Genomic DNA, 21,636 nt, shown 5'->3' with positions numbered 1-21,636 from the left:
CTCCGCTACATACACGTCACACAGAGACAGCTCCACTATATACACATCACAGAGACAGCTCCGCTACATACACGTCACACAGAGACAGCTCCGCTACATACACATCACACAGAGACAGCTCCGCTACATACACGTCACACAGAGACAGCTCCGCTACATACACATCACACAGAGACAGCTCTACTACATACACATCACCCAGACAGCTCCGCTACATACACATCACACAGAGACAGCTCCGCTACATACACATCACACAGAGACAGCTCCGCTACATACACGTCACACAGAGACAGCTCCGCTACATACACATCACACAGAGACAGCTCTGCTACATACACATCACACAGAGACAGCTCTGCTACATACACATCACACAGAGACAGCTCTGCTACATACACTTCTTATACAGAGACAGCTCCGTAACATACACGTCACACAGAGACAGCTCTGCTACATACACATCACACAGAGACAGCACTGCTACATACACGTCACACAGAGACAGCTCCGCTACATACACGTCACACAGAGACAGCCTGCTACATACACATCACACAGAGACAGCTCCGCTACATACACATCACACAGAGACAGCCCCGCTACATACACATCACACAGAGACAGCCCCGCTACATACACGTCACACAGAGACAGCTCCGCTACATACACATCACACAGAGACAGCTCCGCTGCATACACGTCACACAGAGACAGCTCCGCTACATACACATCACACAGAGACAGCTCCGCTACATACACATCACACAGAGACATCTCCGCTACATACACATCACACAGAGACATCTCCGCTACATACACGTCACACAGAGACAGCTCCGCTACATACACATCACACACAGACAGCTCCGCTACACACATATCACACAGAGACAGCTCCGCTACATACACATCACACAGAGACAGCTCCGCTACATACACGTCACACAGAGACAGCTCCGCTACATACACATCACACAGAGACAGCTCCTCTACATACACATCATACAGAGACAGCTCCGCTACATACACATCACACAGAGACAGCTCCGCTACATACACGTCACAGAGACAGCTCCGCTACATACACATCACACAGAGACAGCTCCGCTACATACACATCACACAGAGACAGCTCCGCTACATACACGTCACAGAGACAGCTCCGCTACATACACGTCACACAGAGACAGCTCCGCTACATACACGTCACACAGAGACAGCTCCGCTACATACACGTCACACAGAGACAGCTCCACTACATACACATCACACAGAGACAGCTCTGCTACATACACGTCACAGAGACAGTTCCACTCAGCACCAATCACAATAAACCAACACAGCAAAACAACGTCCTTTATACGCTGGTCATATGATCGCTGACTCCTCCCACGTATGGTCACATGGTTATGACATCACCACAGGTCTTTTACCTCCTCCAGCAGCACAGCCTGTACCCTGACTCCTCCCACACATGGTCACATGGCCTTGACAACATGAAAGGTCCTTTAACTCCTCTTGCCGCACAACCTGGACCCTGACTCCTCCCACACATGATCACATGGTCATGACATAATGAAAGGTCCTTTAGCCCACTAGTCTCCCCCTCCCTCTTCCATGTAGTGTTGTCCAGCGGTGCAGGTGGAGGTATGTGTACAGTCACCGCCATTGTCTGTCAGGATTACTGGGGAGGGGTCAGATAATATTTGATTGTGTAACATGGACGTGTTCACACGTGTGCTCCTCCGCGATGATGCGTGTCACTGTATTCATTACCTAAGCATGACTAGGAGAATACAATGGGGGAGATTTATTAAAACTGCTGAAAAGGAAAGCTGACTCAGTTGCCCTTAGCAACAAATCAGATCCCACCTTTCACTTTTTGGCGCTCCCCTGCTTAATGAAAGGACCAATCTGATTGGTTGATGTGGGAAACTAGGTCAGTTTTCCTTTGCACCAGCTTTGGGCAATCTTCCCCTCATTTGCAAACCTTCCTCTAAATATGACTAGTTTTCCTACAGCCCTGAAGTCTGTGGGTGACTGGCTATTTAGCAGGATATCAGGCAGTCAATAGTGAAAAAAGATAAAATATATTTATGATTAATATTTCAAACCTTTTCAAAATGTATATGAAAGTTGTATCTGGGGGCAAAGAAATGTATTGACTCCTACTATTTGTTATTGATATCGTAACTTTCATATACATTTTGAAAAGTTTTGAAATATTAATCATAAATATATTTTATCTTTTTTTAATCCAAGGCTCTTATTTATCTAAATCAGTGATGAGCAGTGTTGTAGTGATGATTAGGGTTCATATATCTAAATTCGACTTCGGCTTGCAGTTTTAAAGGTTTTCAAGTAATAAAATCAAATGCTGAATTTCTTCACTGAAGTGTTGCGACACTTTTGACTTAACGAATTTCACCTTGGTAAAGTCCATACATTTGAATGCTGTACGGAAACGGGTCTCTGTACAGCGTTCAAACAAAGTTTTGAACAAAGCAACTCGGATCGCACTCAATAGGTGATAGATAATCAGTTCTCACCTCTCCTGTGTACTCTCCTGTCATACTATATACAGTGATAAGCAGGGTTGTCTAGTGGTGATAGATAATCAGTTCTCACCTCTCCTGCATTCTCTTCTGTCCTTTGTACTATATACAGTGATAAGCAGTGTGTTCTAGTGGTGATAGATAATCAGTTCTCACCTCCTGTGTTCTCCCCGTCATTATACTATATACAGTGATAAACAGTCTGTTCTAGTGGTGATAGATAATCAGTTCTCACCCCACCTGTGTACTCTCCTGTCATACTATATACAGTGATAAGCAGGGTTGTCTAGTGGTGATAGATAATCAGTTCTCACCTCTCCTGCATTCTCTTCTGTCCTTTGTACTATATACAGTGATAAGCAGTGTGTTCTAGTGGTGATAGATAATCAGTTCTCACCTTTCCTGCATTCTCTCCTGTCCTTTGTACTATAAGCAGTGATAAGCAGGGTGTTCTAGTGGTGACAGATAATCAGTTCAAACCTTTCCTGCATTCTCTCCTGTCCCTCATGCTATAAACAGTGATAAGCAGAGTGTTCTAGTGGTGATAGATAATCAGTTCTTACTTCTTCAGTGTTCTCTCATGTTATAAACAGTGATAAGCAGAGTGTTCTAGTGGTGATAGATAATCAGTTCTTACTTCTTCAGTGTTCTCTCATGTTATAAACAGTGATAAGCAGGGTGCTCTAGAAATTATATATAATCAGTTCTTACCTCTACAGTGTTCTCTCCTGTTATAAACATAAAGTTATAGTGTTTTATTGGTGATGGAAAACCCTTTCTGAACTCTCATATGTTCTCTCCTGTCCCTTATACTATAAACAGTGATAAGCAGGGTGTTCTAGTAACGATAGATAATCAGTTCTCACCTCTCCAGTGTTCTCTCCTGTCCTTATACTTTAAACAGTGATAAGCAGGGTGTTCTTGTGGTGATAGATAATCAGTCCTCACCTCTCCTGTGTTCTCTCCTGTCCCTTATACTATAAACAATGATAAGCAGAGTGTTCTAGTGGTGATAGATAATCAGTTCTCACCTCTCCTGTTTTCTTTCCTGTACCTCATGCTATAAACAGTGATAAGCAGGGTGTTATAGTGATGATACATAATCAGTTATTACTTTTTATGTGTTCTCTCCTGTGCTTATACTATACACAGTGATAATCAGCATGTTCTAGTGATGATAGATAACCAGTTCTTACCTCTCCTGTGTTCTCTCCTGTCCTTATACTATAAACAGTGATAGAAAGTGTTCTAGTGATAGAAAATCTAGTTCCCACCTCTCATGTGATCTCTTCTGTTCCTTTTACTATAAACATTAATATGTAGGTTGTTGTAGTGGTGATAATAATTTCTAACCTCTCCGGTGTTCTCTCCCATCTATCTTCTATATACAGTGATAAGCCGGGTGTTGTATTGGTGATAGATAATCAGTTCTCACCTCTCTTGTAAAATCGAATGCTAAATTTCTTCACTGAAGTCTTGTGATACTTTACAAATTTCACCTCAGCGAGGCCCATACATTTAAATGCTGTATGGAAACAGGTCTCTCTACAGGTCTCTATTTAAACATAGTGACTTCGGATCTATAAACAGTGATAAGCAGAGTATTATAGTGGTGATAGAAAATCAGTTCTGAACTCTCCTGTGTTCTCTCCTGTCCTTATACTATATACAGTGATAAGCAAGGTCATAGCATAGATAATCAGTTCTCACCTCTCTTGTAAAATCGAATGCTGTACAGAAACAGATCTCTGTACAGCATTCAAACAAAGTTTTGAATAAAGTGACTTCTGATCTATGATCTGAAGCGCGATTCATCAACGCTAGAGGTGATAGATAATCAGTTGTCACCTCGCATGCGTTCTCTCCTGTCCTTTGTACTATAAACAGTGATAAGCATTGTGTTCTAGTGGTGATAGAGAATCAGTTCTTACCTCTCCTGTGTTCTGTCCTGTCTTTATATTATAAGCAGTGATAAGCAGGGTGTTCTTGAGGTGATAATCAGTTCTCACCTCTCAGGTGTTCTCTCCCATCCTTCTACGATAAACAGTGATCAGCATGGTGTTCTAATGGTGATAGAAAATTAGTTCTAAAATCTCATGTGTTCTCTCCTGTCACTTATACTATAAACAAAGAGAAATCACAGTTCTGATAGATACGGACATTAGAAGTCCAATTCAGTCACTAGTGTCACTAATTAAACATACCACAGAGCACCTTCACCAGGGTAAAATGTAACCTTTACTAATAATGATTAAAATTAACCCAAAGATGTGCCATAAAAAGCAATTTTCTTTTCCATTTAGGCTGGGTAGGCTATGGAGGGAAGAAAATACCTCACACTCGCCCTATAAACTGTTGGCCCTGCCTACCAAAACAGAATGGCTGCTTCTCTCCTGTTCTGTTCTGAACTGTCACATGTTCTCTCCTGTCCCTTATACTATATACATTGATAAACAGGGCGTTCTATTGGTGATAGATAATCAGTTCTCACCTCTCTTGTGTTCTCTCCTCTCCCTTATACTATATACAGTGATAAACAGGGTGTTCTATTGGTGATAGATAATCAGTTCTCACCTCTCCTGTGTTCTTCCCTGTCCTTATACTATATACAGTGATAAGTAGGGTGTTCTACTGGTGATAGATAATCAGCTATTATTTTTCCTCTGTTCTCTCCTGTCCTTATACTATAAACAGTGATCAGCAGAGTATTCTGGTGATGATATGTAATCAGTTCTCACCTCTCCTGTGTTCTCTCCTGTCCTTATACTATATACAGTGATAAACAGGGCGTTCTATTGGTGATAGATAATCATTTCTCACCTTTCCTGTTTTCGTCACTGTCCTTATACTATATACAGTAATAAGTAGGGTTTTCTAGTGATGACAGATAATTCAGTTCTCACCTCTTCTGTGTTCTCTCCTCTCCACTAAACTATAAACAGTGATAAGCAGGGTGTTCTAGTGTTCATAGATAATCAGTTCTCACCTCTCCTGTCCTTATACTATAAACAGTGATAAGCAGGGTGTTCTAATGGTGATAGAGAATCAATTCCCACCTCTACTGTGTTCCCTTTTGTTCCTTATACTATAAACAATAATAAGCAGGTTGTTCTAGTGGTGATAGATAATCAGTTCTCACCTCTCTTATGTTCTCTCCTGTCTTTATACTATGATCAGTGATCAGCAGGGTTTTCTTCTGGTCATAGATAATCAGTTCTCACCTCTTATGTGTTCCCTCCTGTCCTTATACTATAAATAGTGATAAGCAGGGTGTTCTAGTGATGATAGATAATTTCTCACCTCTCCTATGTTCTCTCCTGGTACTCATGCTATAAACAGGGATCAGCACGGTATTCTAGTGGTGATAGAAAATCAGTTATTACTTTTCCTCTGTTCTCTCCAGTCCTTATACTATATACAGTGATAAGCTGAGTGTTTTATTGGTGATGGAAAACCCTTTCTGAACTCTCATATGTTCTCTCCTGTCCCTTATACTATAAACAGTGATAAGCAATGTGTTCTAGTAATGATAGATAATCAGTTCTCACCTCTCCTGTGTTCTACCCTGTCCTTATACTATATACAGTGATAAGCAGCGCGTTCTATTGATGAGAGATAATCAGTTTCTCACCTCTCCTGTGTTCTCTCCTGTCCTTATACTATATACAGTGATAAGTAGGGTGTTCTAGTGGTGACAGATAATCAGTTCTCACCTCTCTTGTGTTCTATCCTGTGCTGCCTACTGTTTTCTTCAGGCCTGCCCCTCTGTGCTACCTACTGTCCTTCATACCTGCCCTGCTTTGCAAATGCAATATCCATTTCCGTAAGGCTAGAGCTACACTGTGACATGTGTCACAGAAAGTTTGCACAACATTATTTATAATGATAGTCAATGGTGTTGCAATGCAATATACTTTGACATAAAATCCATCCAAGTTGCATTTCTGTGCGACTATTGCATCGCAGCATGTCGCAGTGCAACACCATTGACTATCATTATAAAAATGTTCCTTCCAAGCGGAGCCCAAATTGCGAAATATATGATGGGAAGCCTGATGTCATAATGTATTTTGTGAAAATGCTAAATGTTAAACTTAAGGTAATTGTTACTTGAAGAATTTGGCCCAATTCCAATAAATTCTGTGAAACTAGTATTGAGTCAGTATGCTCCCCACACACCTAGATGAACATCCTGATCATGTAGTTTTCCAAATTATAAATCAGGGTCTCTTAAATGCAACATGGTGCCCTAAAACTATTTCGGCAAAATCTACAAAAAGAAAGCAAAATACAGCACCCATTCTAAATGGAAGATTCAAGTTCCAGCATGCACATCTTTTTAGGGGCCCAGTCCAATGGCTCCTCAGTAACAACAAAAACCAAAAAGATGAGGACCAATTCCAACAGTTGTGATGATGAGATTCTTTATTCCATAGTAGTGATTCTATAAACCCAAATACATACGACGTTTCGGCTGACACTCATGCTTGAAGAAGGCTGAGTGTCAGCCGAAACTTTGCATCTATTTGGGTTTATAGAATCACTACTATGGATTAAAGAACCTCATCATCATAACTGTTGGATGCTGTCCTCATCTTTTTTGGTTTCAGCAAAATCTCAGCCGCCATATATTACATGTATTACCGTACTCGGGAGAAATACTCCAACAAGTTGATTACCACTTGTGAAATTGACATGGTAAATGTTATCATTTTTTACAAATTATGAAAGAATACAATGTACAGTGAAAAAAAATCAAATCATGCGGATACATAAAAGCAACATTAATAATTATTATGAAAAAAAACATGTCTACGCCCTCAAGACGAAACATACTAAACCCGTTATCTCCAGTAACTGTATTACATGTTTTACACAGGATTTTCTAGGATTTTACATCGACTCATCTTCTCTCTATGCAGGTTTTTTCAATATAGGATCCTCTCAGTGGATATCTTCTATATAAGATCTTTCTCCAGATTGACACCTCATGGATGGATAGGGATAAGGACAAGATGGCGGAGAGTATAATAAATCTCACCCTAGAGATCCTCTTCTGGCTTACTGGAGAGGTGAGAGATTCTAATGATGTCACATTACATCATCTTATCTATGTTACTAACGGATGGATATGACTGGAGAGGTGAGGGACTCTGGAGATGTATGGAGTGATATTTATTACTGTGTCTCTCCATAACCAGGACTGCACAGTAGTGAAGAAGACCTCTAGTGAGCGCTGTCAGGTCCCTGTGTCTGAAGGATGGGGAAGAACCCTGAGCCCAATCATAGGGCCTCCACCTCAACCCCTGATACATGAAGAAATCAATAGGGAAAAGATCCTAGAACTCACCAACAAGATGATTGAGCTGCTGACTGGAGAGGTGACACTGCTGGGAATGCTGGGGCATTATACAGGAACGCTATGAAGGGATCGGGGTGATGACTGTATCATTGTGTTGTCAGGTTCCTATAAGGTGTCAGGATGTCACCGTCTATTTCTCCATGGAAGAGTGGGAGTATTTAGAAGGACACAAAGATCTGTACAAGGACGTCATGATGGAGGATTACTGGTCCCTCACTTCACCAGGTAATAAACATGACTAAATACACACGTCCTCTCATTATCTGTATCTAAGGAACGAATTCAGTCACTGGATGTGTTTCCTACAGTTAAGGACGAGAGAAGAACACCAGAGAGATGTCCCAGTCCTCTTCTTCCACAGGATGGGTCAGAAGAACATCACAATGTCCCACAGGATGATCAGGTAGATGGAGATAAGGTCTCATGAAATGTCCCTTGTTATCTGTAGAAGGCTGTGAAGATCTTGTGTTCAGTCTTGTTTTATCCACCAGTGTTATATGTTTTATCCTTGTATAATGAGAAAGGTGGAGATGGCAGGATTACAGCTGACCATAGACATTGACCATCTTCTCAGTTTTCTGGTTATGGAGACTGCTGGTTGGAATAAGGAACCAACAGATAATTGGGTCAGATAACTCCTGCTGTCATGTGTTCTTGCTAGTTAATATTTTTGGGTATCTGCAGGTTGTCATTAGAAATGAGTGAATTTCTTAAAATTAGTTTTGGGTCCAATTTTTACAAATAAGTCAGCAGATTTGATTAAGGTATGAATAAATCCATCCGAATCAAAGTTGCTCAGATTGCCCTGAAAATTTGTGTTTGACTGTATGCAACGCCTTCAAGCTCTTTTATGTCCAAACAGCATTAGTAATATAATAGTGATAGTGATATATAAAGCTATGTAGCAAAAAAGGGAGAGGCGCTCATAGGGTAGTAGGTTTTTAGTCGATTGATTGAAAGAAAAGATGGTTAGGCTCACCTTTTGTCATGCCCTGTCCTGTGGGTGTTCTGAGGAGATCTGTCAGAATTGCTGCACGTGACTCAATCTGACAGTTTGTTTTGTTGTGGGTTTGAGCTGAATTCCACCTCCTCCCAGGTGTTGTTCTTTAGGTAATTAGTGAGGCTATTTATTCTTCTCTCTCCTTATAGCCTTTGCGGGTTATAGTTCTGCCTTGTGTGAGCTCTGGTGGTTTGGTGTATCATCTGCTCTAACACATCTCAAGATAAGTCCTTTTCCCTTTTTCCTTCTGTGTTCTTCAGTTGTAGAAGGAGCTGGGTGTCTCTTTCCCTCTTCCATACAGCTGAGGGTTTGTTTCTACCATCCAGATATGGACCTGGGCATAGCAGCTTAGGGAAAGTCTTTTAGGGATTGCTAGGAGGTGACCCCTTTGTTCAATAGCATTTGGGGCCTAGTCAGTTGCCAGTCCTCTAGAGGAGTGATATGAGAGACAATAGATGGGTGTGGAGAAAATGAGGTCCACAGTTTTCGATACCTCCTGGCGCAATAACACGACCTCAAGCAGTTGAAGATGATTCCTTTTATTTAAATATAGATGACAACGCGTTTCAGAGTTGAAAACACTCCTCTTTTTCAAGTCTAATAATAAGTGGTAGTCAAATATAAAGCTATGGGTAGACAGATGCTAGCCAGTGGTAGCCTAAAAACTTATTGCATTGTCAGATTTTATTTATTTACGGATCAAAGCATGGTCCACAAATTTTCCCTTTTTGGTGGCAAATGCCTTAATCTCTATCTTTTGAATCGAATCGCAAAAGATTTAGATTCTTGTGAGTTCCGAATTTCTTGGAAATTCGATACTAATTCCATTAGATTTAGAATCAATTCACTCCTCTTTAAATATCAATAATGGATAACAAATTGTTAAAGGGCATTAGTCAGCAGATTTGTACCTACGGTGCCTTGCAAAAGTATTTACCCCCCTTGACTTTTTTCATGTTTTGGTGCCTCACAACCTGGATTGTTTAAGGATTTGCATAATTTAATTTACAGAACATGCCGACAACTTTGAAGATGTTTTTTTTCTAAAGTTTTTTTTATTGTGAAGCAAGCAACAAATAGGAAAAAATAACAGAAAAAGTCAATGTGCATAACTATTCACGCCCCCCTAAAGTCAATACTTTGTAGAGCCACCTTTTGCGGCAATCACAGCTCCAAGTCGCTTTGGATAAGTCTCTATGAGCTTCCCACATCTTACCACTGGGATTGTCTCTCATTCCTCCTTGCAGAACTGCTCCAGCTCCTTCAGGTTGGATTGTTTGCACTTGTGAACAGCAATCTTTAACCCCTTAGGGACCCATGACGTACCGGTACGGCATGGATCCCGAGTCCTTAAGGACCCATGACGTACCGGTACGTCATGAGTTTAAAGTGAGATTGTGGCACCCCAGGGGTTAATCTGCACAGGATGCCGGCTGAAATCATTCAGCCGGCATCCTGTCACAACGCTTGGGGGGGTCATATGACCCCCCCGTATCGGCGATCGCAGCAAACCGCAGGTCAATTCAGACCTGCGGTTTGTTGCGATTTCTGCTGTTTCTGATCACCGCGGTCCCTGTCCGCGGCAATCAGAAACTTTAGTGTGGCACAAATATATATGTATCACCCCCCCTGCACCCCTGCATGATTTCAGCCTGGTGGGAGGTGCAGGGGGGGTGTTGCGCCTCCCGCCGAATAATCTTTGGCTTCTAGTGGGTATACCAGGGTGTCAGCACATTGCTGACACCCTGGTATAAACGGCTGACATCTGTGAATGGATGTCAGCTGTTTAACCCTTTCCGGACCGCTGTATGGTAAGAGTTAACAGTAAGATGCGGCTCCCTGCCTCTCCCATCGGGGGGCTGCTGTGCCTTTGCAGCCCCCCGACAGGATGGGTTGACAGAGGGAGGGAGCCCCAGTCCTTACCCTTCCCCGTCTGCGAAGTTGTGGCCACAACTTCGCAGCGGGGGAAGGTTCCCATGGCAACAGGACGCCTTCTCAGGCGTCCTGCTGTCCATGGTGCTGAACAGATCTATGCTAAAGGCATAGATCTGTTCAGACAAAGTGTAAGTAAAATACAGTACAGTACAATATATATTGTACTGTACTGTATTATACAGACATCAGACCCACTGGATCTTCAAGAACCAAGTGGGTCTGGGTAAAAAAAAAAAAGTAAGAAAAAGTGAAAAAAAGTGAAAATAAAAAAAAAACACATTTATCACTAATTAAAAATGAAAAAAATAAAATTCCCTACACATGTTTGGTATCGCCGCGTCCGTAACGACCTGATCTATAAAACGGTCATGTTACTTTCCCCACACGGTGAACGCCATAAAAATAAAGAAATAAAAACTATGAGAAAATTGAAATTTTGCCCACCTTACTTCCCAAAAAAGGTAATAAAAGTGATCAAAAAAGTCGCATGTACGCCAAAATAGTGCCAATCAAACCGTCATCTCATCCCGCAAAAAATGAGACCCTACCAAAGATAATCACCCATAAACTGAAAAAACTATGGCTCTTAGACTACGGAAACACTAAAACATGATTTTTTTTGTTTCAAAAATGAAATCATTGTGTAAAACTTACATAAATAAAAAAAAGTATACATATTAGGTATCGCCGTGTCCGTATCGACCGGCTCTATAAAAATATCACATGAGTTAACCCCTCAGATGACCACCGTAAAAAAATAAAAATAAAAACGGTTTAAAAAAAGCAATTTTTTGTCATCTTACGTCACAAAAAGTGCAATAGCAAGCGATCAAAAAGTCATATGCACCCCAAAATAGTGCCAATAAAACAGCCATCTCATCCCACAAAAAATGAGACCCTACTTAAGATAATCGCCCAAAAACTGAAAAAACTATGGCTCTTAGGCTATGGAGACACTAAAACTTTTTTTGTTTTAAAAATGAAATCATTGTGTAAAACTTACATAAATAAAAAAAATTGTATACATATTAGGTATCGCCGCGTCCATGACAACCTGCTCTATAAAATTACCACATGATCTAACCTTTCAGGTGAATGTTGTAAATAACAAAAAAAAACTGCCAAAAAAGCTATTTCTTGTTACCTTGCCGCACAAAAAGTGTAATATAGAGCAACCAAAAATCATATGTACCCTAAACTAGTACCAACAAAACTGCCACCTTATCCCGTAGTTTCTAAAATGGGTCACTTTTTTGGAGTTTCTACTCTAGGGGTGCATCAGGGGGGCTTCAAATGGGGCATGGTGTCAAAAAAACCAGTCCAGCAAAATCTGCCTTCCAAAAAACGTATGGCATTCCTTTCCTTCTGAGCCCTGCCGTGTGCCCGTACAGCAGTTTACAAACACATATGAGGTGTTTCTGTAAACTACAGAATCAGGGCCATAAATATTGAGTTTTGTTTGGCTGTTAACCCTTGCTTTGTTACTTGAAAAAAAATATTAAAATGGAAAATCTTCCCAAAAAGTGAAATTTTGAAATTGTATCTCTATTTTCCATTAAATCTTGTGCAACACCTAAAGGGTTAACAAAGTTTGTAAAATCAGTTTTGAATACCTTGAGGGGTGTAGTTTCTTAGATGGGGTCACTTTTAGGGAGTTTCTACTCTAGGGGTGCATCAGGGGGCTTCAAATGGGACATGGTGTAAATAAACCAGTCCAGCAAAATCTGCCTTCCAAAAACCAAATGGTGCACCTTTCACTCTACGCCCCGCTGTGTGGCCGTACAGTAGTTTACGGCCACATATGGGGTGTTTCTGTAAACGGCAGAGTCAGGGCAATAAAGATACAGTCTTGTTTGGCTGTTAACCCTTGCTTTGTTAGTGGAAAAAATGGGTTAAAATTGAAAATTAGGCAAAAAAATGAAATTCTCAAATTTCATCCCCATTTGCCAATAACTCTTGTGCAACACCTAAAGGGTTAACGAAGTTTGTAAAATCAGTTTTGAATACCTTTAGGGGTGTAGTTTATAGAATGGGGTCATTTTTGGGTGGTTTCTATTATGTAAGCCTCGCAAAGTGACTTCAGAGCTGTAGTGGTCCCTAAAAATTAGGTTTTTGTAAATTTCTGAAAAATTTCAATATTTGCTTCTAAAGTTCTAAACCTTGTAACAACCCCAGAAAATAAAATATCATTCCCAAAATAATTCAAACATGAAGTAGACATATGGGGAATGTAAAGGCATCACAATTTTTGGGGGTATTACTATGTATTACAGAAGTAGAGAAACTGAAACTTTGAAATTTGCAAATTTTTTTTAAAATTTTGGTAAATTTGGTATTTTTTTTATGCAAAAAATAATAATTTTTTTGACTTTATTTTACCAGTGTCATGAAGTACAATATGTGACGAAAAAACAATCTCAGAATAGCCTGGATAAGTCAAAGCGTTTTAAAGTTATCAGCACTTAAAGTGACACTGGTCAGATTTGCAAAAAATGGCCAAGTCCTTAAGGTGAAATAGGGCTGAGTCCTTAAGGGGTTAAGGACCCTGCCATTTTTCACCTTAACCACCTCCCGACCGCCTAACGCAGGGATGCGTCCTGCGGGCGGCCGGGTTATTCCTCCGTCACGCATATACACGTCATCTTGCGAGAGCCGAGATTTTGCGTGGACTCGCGCGTGCATGCGCGTTCACAGCGACGCGCAGCCATGAAGTTGATCTCCAGCCTGCCAGTGGCGATCATTCTTTTTTAACCCCTAACAGGTATATTAGACACTGTTTTGTTAACAGCGTCTAATATACCTGGTCCTCTGGTGGTCCCTTTTGCTTGGATCGACCACCAGAGGACACAGGCAGCTCTGTAAGTAGCACTAATCACCACACTACACTACACCCCCCCCCCTGTCACTTATTAACCCCTGATCACCCCATATAGACTCCCTGATAACCCCCCTGTCATTGATCACCCCCCTGTAAGGCTCCATTCAGACGTCCGTATGTGTTTTGCGGATCGGCGGATCCGCAAAACACGGACACCAGCAATGTGCTTTCCGCATTTTGCGGATCCGCACATTGCCAGAACTATATAGAAAATGCCTTTTCTTGTCCGCAATTGCGGACAAGAATAGGACATGTTCTATAGGCTCTACAAAAAACGCAGTGTTCGCCCGATCAGGCCTGATCTTGTGCGCACACTTGCGTTCAGTCCGCCCCACCGCAGTGACAGAATTTTTTTTTTCTTATCACTGCAAAAACACCGTAAAATCGCTGCGGCTCCATAAAGAACACTTTTGAGGGGCATGGCGAGTTCATAGAATTTTTTTTTTGGCACAAGTTAGCGAAAATTGATTTTTTTTTTTATTTTTTCTTACAAAGTCTCATATTCCACTAACTTGTGACAAAAAATAAAATCTTACATGAACTCACCATACCGCTCACGGAATACAAATGCGTAAAAATGCCCTGTGAAATCCTGAAAGTACTCATTGGAATTTGGGCCCCTTTGCGCATCTTGGCTGCAAAAAAGTGTCACACATGTGGTATCGCCGTACTCAGGAGAAGTTGGGCAATGTGTTTTGGGGTGTCTTTTTACATATACCCATGCTAGGTGAGAGAAATATCTCAGTAAATTGACAACTTTGTATAAAAAAAAGTTGTCATTTACAGAGAGATTTCTCACACACAGACTTCAGAGCTGTAGTGGTCCCTAAAAATTGGGTTTTTGTAAATTTCTGAAAAATTTCTATATTTGCTTCTAAAGTTCTAAACCTTGTAACAACCCCAAAAAATAAAATATCATTCCCAAAATAATTCAAACATGAAGTAGACATATGGGGAATGTAAAGTCATCACAATTTTTGGGGGTATTACTATGTATTACAGAAGTAGAGAAACTGAAACTTTGAAATTTGCAAATTTTAATTTTTTTTGGTAAATTTGGTATTTTTTTTATGCAAAAAATAATAATTTTTTTGACTTTATTTTACCAGTGTCATGAAGTACAATATGTGACGAAAAAACTATCTCAGAATAGCCTGGATAAGTCAAAAGCGTTTTAAAGTTATCAGCACTTAAAGTGACACTGGTCAGATTTGCAAAAAATGGCCAAGTCCTTAAGGTGAAATAAGGCTGTGTCCTTAAGGGGTTAAGGACCCTGCCATTTTTCACCTTAACCACCTCCCGACCGCCTAACGCAGGGATGCGTCCTGCAGGCGGCCGGGTTATTCCTCTGTCACGTCATCTCGTGAGAGCCGAGATTCGCTGGCAGGCTATAGATGCGATTTTTTTTTAACCCCTAACAGGTATATTAGACGCTGTTTTGATAACCGCGTCTAATATACCTGCTACCTGGTCCTCTGGTGGTCCCTTTTGCTTGGATCGACCACCAGAGGACACAAGCAGCTCTGTAAGTAGCACCAATCACCACACTACACTACACCCCCCCTGTCACTTATTAACCCCTGATCACCCCATATAGACTCCCTGATCACCCCCCTGTCATCGATCACCCCCCTGTAAGGCTCCATTCAGATGTCCGTATGTGTTTTGCGGATCCGCAAAACACGGACACCGGCAATGTGCACATTGCCAGAACTATATAAAAAAGGCATTTTCTATATAGTTCTGGCAATGTGCGGATCCGCAAAATGCGGAAAGCACATTGCTGGTGTCCGTGTTTTGCGGATCCGCCGATCCGCAAAACACATACGAACGTCTGAATGGAGCCTTACAGGGGGGTGATCAATGACAGGGGGGTTATCAGGGAGTCTATATGGGGTGATCAGGGGTTAATAAGGGGTTAATAAGTGACAGGGGGGTGTAGTGTAGTGTGGTGATTAGTGCTACTTACAGAGCTGCCTGTGTCCTCTGGTGGTCGATCCAAGCAAAAGGGACCACCAGAGGACCAGGTATATTAGATGCTGTTAACAAAACAGTGTCTAATATACCTGTTAGGGGTTAAAAAAAATCGCATCTACAGCCTGCCAGCGAATGATCGCCACTGGCAGGCTGTAGATCAACTTCATGGCTGCGCGTCGCTGTGAACGCGCATGCACGCACGAGTCCACGTGAAATCTCGGCTCTCGCAAGATGACGTGTATATGCGTGACGGAGGAATAACCCGGCCGCCCGCAGGACGCATCCCTGCGTTAGGCAGTCGGGAGGTGGTTAAGGACCAGTTCAGGTCTGAAGTCACTTTGTGAGGCTTACATAGTAGAACCACACATTTTAGAAACTACCCCCTTCATGGTATACAAAACTGATTTTACAAACTTTGTTAACCCGTTAGGTGTTAGGTGTTCAACAAGAATTGATGGAAAATAGAGATGAAATTTCAGAATTTCACTTTTTTGGCAGATTTTCCATTTTATTTAATTTTTTCCACTAACAAAGCAAGGATTAACAGCCAAACAAAAGATAATATTTATTGCCCTGATTCTGTCGTTTACAGAAACACCCCATATGTGGTCGTAAACTGCTGTATAGGCACACGGTATTGCGCAGAAGGAAAGGAACGCCATATGGTTTTTGAAAAGCAAATTTCACTGGGATAATTTTAAGCTGCCATGTCACATTTGAAGACCCCCTGATGCACCCCTAGAGTAGAAACTCCAAAAAAGTGACCCGACTTTAGAAACTACACCCCTCAAGATATACAAAACTGATTTTACAATCTTTGTTAACCCTTTAGGTGTTCCACAAAAATGAATGCAAAATAGAGATAACATTTTAAAAATTTCCATTTTAATCAATTTTTTCCAGTTACAAAGCAAGGATTAACAGCCAAACAAAACTCTGATTCTGTACTTTACAGAAACACCCCATATGTGGTCGTAAAAGCTTCTTTATGGGCAGACGGCATTGCGCAGAAGGAAAGGAATGCCATATGGTTTTTGTGGGCCAGATGTTGCTGGACTGTTTTTTTTTACCCCATGTCCTATTTGAAACACCCCTAGAGTAGAAACTCCAAAAAAGTGACCCCATTTTGGAAACTACGGGATAAGGTGGCAGTTTTGTTGGTACTATTTTAGGGTACATATGATTTTAGGTTGCTCTATAGTAAACTTTTTCTGAGGCAAGGTAACAAAAAAAAATTCTGTTTTGGCACTTTTTATTTTTTGTTATTTTGCAACGTTCATCTGACAGGTTAGATCATGTGGTATTTTGATAGAGCAGGTTGTTACGGACATGACAATACCAACTTTTTTGGGTTGTTTGTTTCAGTTTTACATAATAAAGCATTTAAAAAAAAAAAAAAGATTTTTTTAGTGTCTCTACATCCACATTCTTAAAGCCCAGGGCTCGTAAAAATATCAAGGAGCCATCGGCTCCTAACCTTAAAAATTTAGTTGCCAAATTGAAATTTTTAGTCGCCATATTTAAAATACATATAATTACGGTATAATATTTAAAAAAACACGTCTTACATAGGGTTGTCACGATACAAAAATTTTGACTCTATTTCAATACCATAAAAAAGTATTGCGATACTCAATACCACGTGAAAAAAATAAAACCCCCAAAAAGCCGTGTGCATTCCACATTTTATGGAACATCTGGACCATAATAGAACAGGCCTAACCTAATTTTTGTCGGGACGAGGGGACAAAAAAATTGCAAATTGCAAGTTTTTTTATTTTGTATATATTTTTTTTCTGTTACGCCGTTCACCGCATAGGAGATATTTTTAAATATTTTAATACTTCACACTTTTTTGGGCGTGGCAATATGTAAATTTTTTTATTGTTTGTTTATATATTTTTTTATGTAAAATTGGGCAACGGGGTGATTTAAACGTAATATTTTGGTGTTTGTTTTTTAAATTTTTTAAATTTTTTTTTTTACTTTTTATTTAATACCTATTTACCCCCTTAGGGGCTAGAACCTGGGATCTTTTCATCCCTTGTTCTATTCACCCTGATAGAGCTCTATCAGGATGAATAGGACTTCACACTCTCCCTGCTGCTCTGTACACACAGCAGCAGGGAGCCGACTATGGCAGCCAGGGCTTCAGTAGCGTCCTGGCTGCCATGGTAACTGATCGGTGCCCCAGGATTGCACTGCTGGGGCTCCGATCGGAACTGCCACTGCACTACCAATGATAATACTTAGGGGATGGGGGGTTGGAGGCGCACTGCACCCCCAATGATTCTGATTTATAATACTGGAGTTGAGGGAGGTTCGGTGCACTGCGCCACCAATGAATATAGTTTATGCTTAATACAAACGCAGGCTGCGGGTGCCGGACATATCCCATACCCGGCACCCAGCCTCTATAACTACGCTCGCTGCGATCTGTGTGGCACCTGAGGGGTTAATAGAGGCGGATCTCAGCGCGCAGTCATAGAGGCTGGGTGCCGGGTATGGGATATGTCCGGCACCCGCAGCCTGCGTTTCTGTTAAGCATAAACTATATTCATTGGTGGCGCAGTGGCCACAGCCCCTCCCCTCCTCCTCCCTGCTATCAGCCCACTGGTGGCGGTGGCAGCGGCAGCAGCGGTGCAGGGGGGAGGTACTGCCTCTTTCTCCCCTATGCTGTGTTGAGAAGAACATGGCACGCGCTGACAGCAGCGCGTGCCATGTCAGTTTGTGAAAGCGGCAGAGCAGCGGAGGGTCTAGGCGCAAATGGCGCCATTTAGCAATTCTAGGTCACATTTGCAACCATTTTGGTTGCCATCTGGAGCCCTGAAGCCGTAGTTTTTTTATTTTTTCGATGACTGTCTAGGGGCTCATTTTTTGGGGGATGAGATGATGGTTTGATTGGTACTATTTTAGGGCGTATATGACTTTTTGATCGCTTGCTATTACACTTTTTGGGATGTAAGGTGACAAAAAATGGCTTTTTTTGACACCGTTTTTATTTTTTTATTTTTTACGGTGTTCACCTGAGGGGTTAGGCCATGTGATATTTTTATAGAGCAGGTTCTTACGGACGCAGCGATACCTAATATGTCAACTTTTTTTATTTATGTAAGTTTTACACATTTCGGGGCATGTATGACTTTTTGATCATATTTTACTCAACTTTCTTTTGTCAAAAAAATTCCTTCATGGTGTTCACCGTACGGTCTAGATACTATTTTCAGTTTTAATAGTTTGGATAATTTCAAACAAGGAGGTACCAATAATGTTTTTTGGTATTTTTTGCTTTTTTAAACAGGGAAGGGAGTAATTAGCATTTTTAATTCTTCTTTTTTTACTTTTTTTACTTTGTGTTTGGTCCTCTTCGGGGCTTTGAAAATGCAATCTTTGCTTATAACATAGACTGCTATATAATATTACTGCTGTCTATGGCAAAATCACTATGTCCTTGTTAAGCCCTGCCTCAGCTCGGCTATGGTGTCGCTCAGCTCTTTAGCTGACGCCATATGTAAAGATCTGACATCCGCCACACGTGGTGACGAGAAGGGGGTTAAAAAGACTGTTGAATATGAAATAATCCATTTTACTACTGTTGCTATCTGTATTTTCATTTCAACTTCCCTTCATGTCTGGAGTTACTAGACTTAGGGGGAAGGACGTTTTAGGAAATTGTAATTGATCTGTACAAGTTTTTATATCTATAATTTTATTTTTGTAGAAAAATTGAGAAAATATTTGGGTCATATAAAACATCCCTCAAGACTTCTCCAATATCCCACATGACTTCTACAATATTTGTTTCACAGCTTGTGAATCCGGGTGAAGATCTGAACATTATATATGTTACAGAGACATATGTGAGGGGTGAGGAGCAGAGTACAGAGGACATTCCTACAGATCACTGCCCAGGTGAGTAGTAACCACTGAATAAGGCTGAACAGACTCATATTTTATTTATTTTTATTTTTTATGTTGCTGCTCTGAGAACAGTGGTTCCCGCTTTGTGCTCTTTCTGTAACAATCTTTTTACATAGCCTGATTTATCATAAGCGATAAAACAAGTCTACTTATTCAGCTTGTTTGTCCCCCATACACTTTGTATAATGTCAGCATCGTTTGGTTGCATAGTGAAATGCGCTGCTGAACTTTTTCATATTTGCTTAAAAGAACTGATTGGCCAACAAACAAGCATTTTCTTGGGTGTTTATATGGATGACAATTATCTGAACGAATGTTTTGATGAATATTTGTTCCCGATTATTGGCCAATTAAGAAGTCTGTACACAACCAGTTAGCGAGGCTTTAGCCGTGGACACACATACTGTCATGTTCATGGTCGTGACTCCTTGGGAGCCGCATGCAGTTTCCCATGGTCTGGGTGTTGTGTCAACCGCAGCTGGGGGCACTTAGTTGTTTGCCTCAAGTGCGGTTGCCGCGGACAACAGGTATGCATGGTTGCCTTTGGTTATGTGTGTGTGTTTGTATGCACTTTCTATGTCTGGTGTGCACAGGGTTTATGTATGTGTGCACTGTGACACTTCCCTTCGCCTGTGGCTGCCCGTGGCAACGTGTTGTATTGTTTACATGTGTTGGCAGTGTCTCGGCCTTCTGGCCGGCTCCCAGGACACGGTTGCCACACATGTCGTTGTCGCCGGTAACAGCTGCAGTGTGATAGTTGTTTGTGCACTTCCCCTTTTAGTAGCTTCACTACCCTGTTTGGTGATGGAAGGGTTAACTCCCTTCCCACAGTGTGTCTGTGTGGGTGTTGCCACTTTGGGCTATAAAGCCTCTATGGAGACCTGAAGCTGAGGGGTTCTTCAGCAATGGTTTGCTGGAGACATCCTCCTGGTTATTCACCATCTCTCCAGTGAGGGCCACCCTTGTGGTCATAACTCTTGTTTGATGTTATGAAGATGTGTCTGTGGTATGCTTGTTTATTGCACCTTATGGTCCTAGGTTCCTGTGTGATGTGTGTTGTGTGCTGTGTCCGTTTGTGTTTTAGGACAGCAGCACTTGCACATGGGTTCCAGGCTTAGTGTCTGTGGCAGGTGAGTGTTCTGTTTGTGGCATTTACCTGCTATTTCCATAAGTTGTATATGTTCCCCTTCCCTTTGCAGCTTGGCCACTTTAGACTCTGGTTTCTCAGCGTCCAGGAGGAACAGGTAGTCTACCCAGCTCCTAGCTCAGGGATCTGTGGAGGGTTAGTAGGGATCCGAGGTTCCGGAGCATGAGCCCTCCTACCATCAAGGTCGGCTCATGCAGCTAGGAGTTGGGGTCAGATTAGGGATGCGCTAGGAGGTGACCTGCTCCCTAATTCTGTCTCCCTGGTCGAGCAGCGACTACCATCATCTGGCATCGCACGGCTAAGGGTTTTCCCCATCCTCAGCCGTGACACATGCACAATTTAATTCATTATACTGGTGCATTGATTTCACATAAGTTAGCAAGGAAGGGGGAGAGGGAGGAAGGGTGAAAATCCAGAAGGGGAACTGAAGTCATAAAAGTGCAAACTGGTGGAGGAAAGAAAGGTGAATATACTGAAGGAGGAGGGGAACTGAAGTCATAAAAGTGCAAACTGGTGGAGGAAAGAAAGGTGACTATACTGAAGGAGGAGGGGAACTGAAGTCATAAAAGTGCAAACTGGTGGAGGAAAGAAAGGTGTAACGGGGTGCCGAAGGCGCACTCGGTCCCCCATCAGCCGCAGACCTGCTGCTTAGCTTCGGGAGCGAGGATCTATGTTTGACCTCGTTCCCAGGGCAGCTTTGCTAGCTGGGAGGCTCCCTGCTCCTAGGTCTGCCTTGAGCGCCGAGCTGATCACTCGGTGCTCGACTGGTCGGTCTGTCGGTCATGTGATGCTGGCCATGCCACGTGACCCTCACTCCCCACTATAAATACAGGCAGCCTGCTGGCCACAGGTTGTCTG

General features: G+C 41.7%; 1 protein-coding gene across 1 annotated transcript in view; it reads left to right on the top strand.

Moving 5' to 3' along the window:
- The window catches only part of LOC122941919 (zinc finger protein 345-like), a 40,133-nt gene that overhangs the window by 994 nt on the left and 17,503 nt on the right, over positions 1–21,636 (top strand). Inside the window, exons 2-6 of the mRNA XM_044299417.1 lie at positions 7,496–7,630; positions 7,760–7,939; positions 8,022–8,145; positions 8,229–8,282; positions 19,566–19,622. Of these exons, the coding sequence (XP_044155352.1) occupies positions 7,553–7,630; positions 7,760–7,939; positions 8,022–8,145; positions 8,229–8,282; positions 19,566–19,622 (493 nt within the window). The 5' untranslated portion in view covers positions 7,496–7,552. The remainder of the gene's footprint in view (positions 1–7,495; positions 7,631–7,759; positions 7,940–8,021; positions 8,146–8,228; positions 8,283–19,565; positions 19,623–21,636) is intronic.

This window comes from Bufo gargarizans, chromosome 6 (genome assembly GCF_014858855.1).
Source record: "Bufo gargarizans isolate SCDJY-AF-19 chromosome 6, ASM1485885v1, whole genome shotgun sequence".
NCBI lineage: Eukaryota > Metazoa > Chordata > Amphibia > Anura > Bufonidae > Bufo > Bufo gargarizans.
The sequence above is the reverse complement of the archived record's forward strand: the minus strand, read 5'-3'. Positions and strand labels throughout refer to the sequence as shown.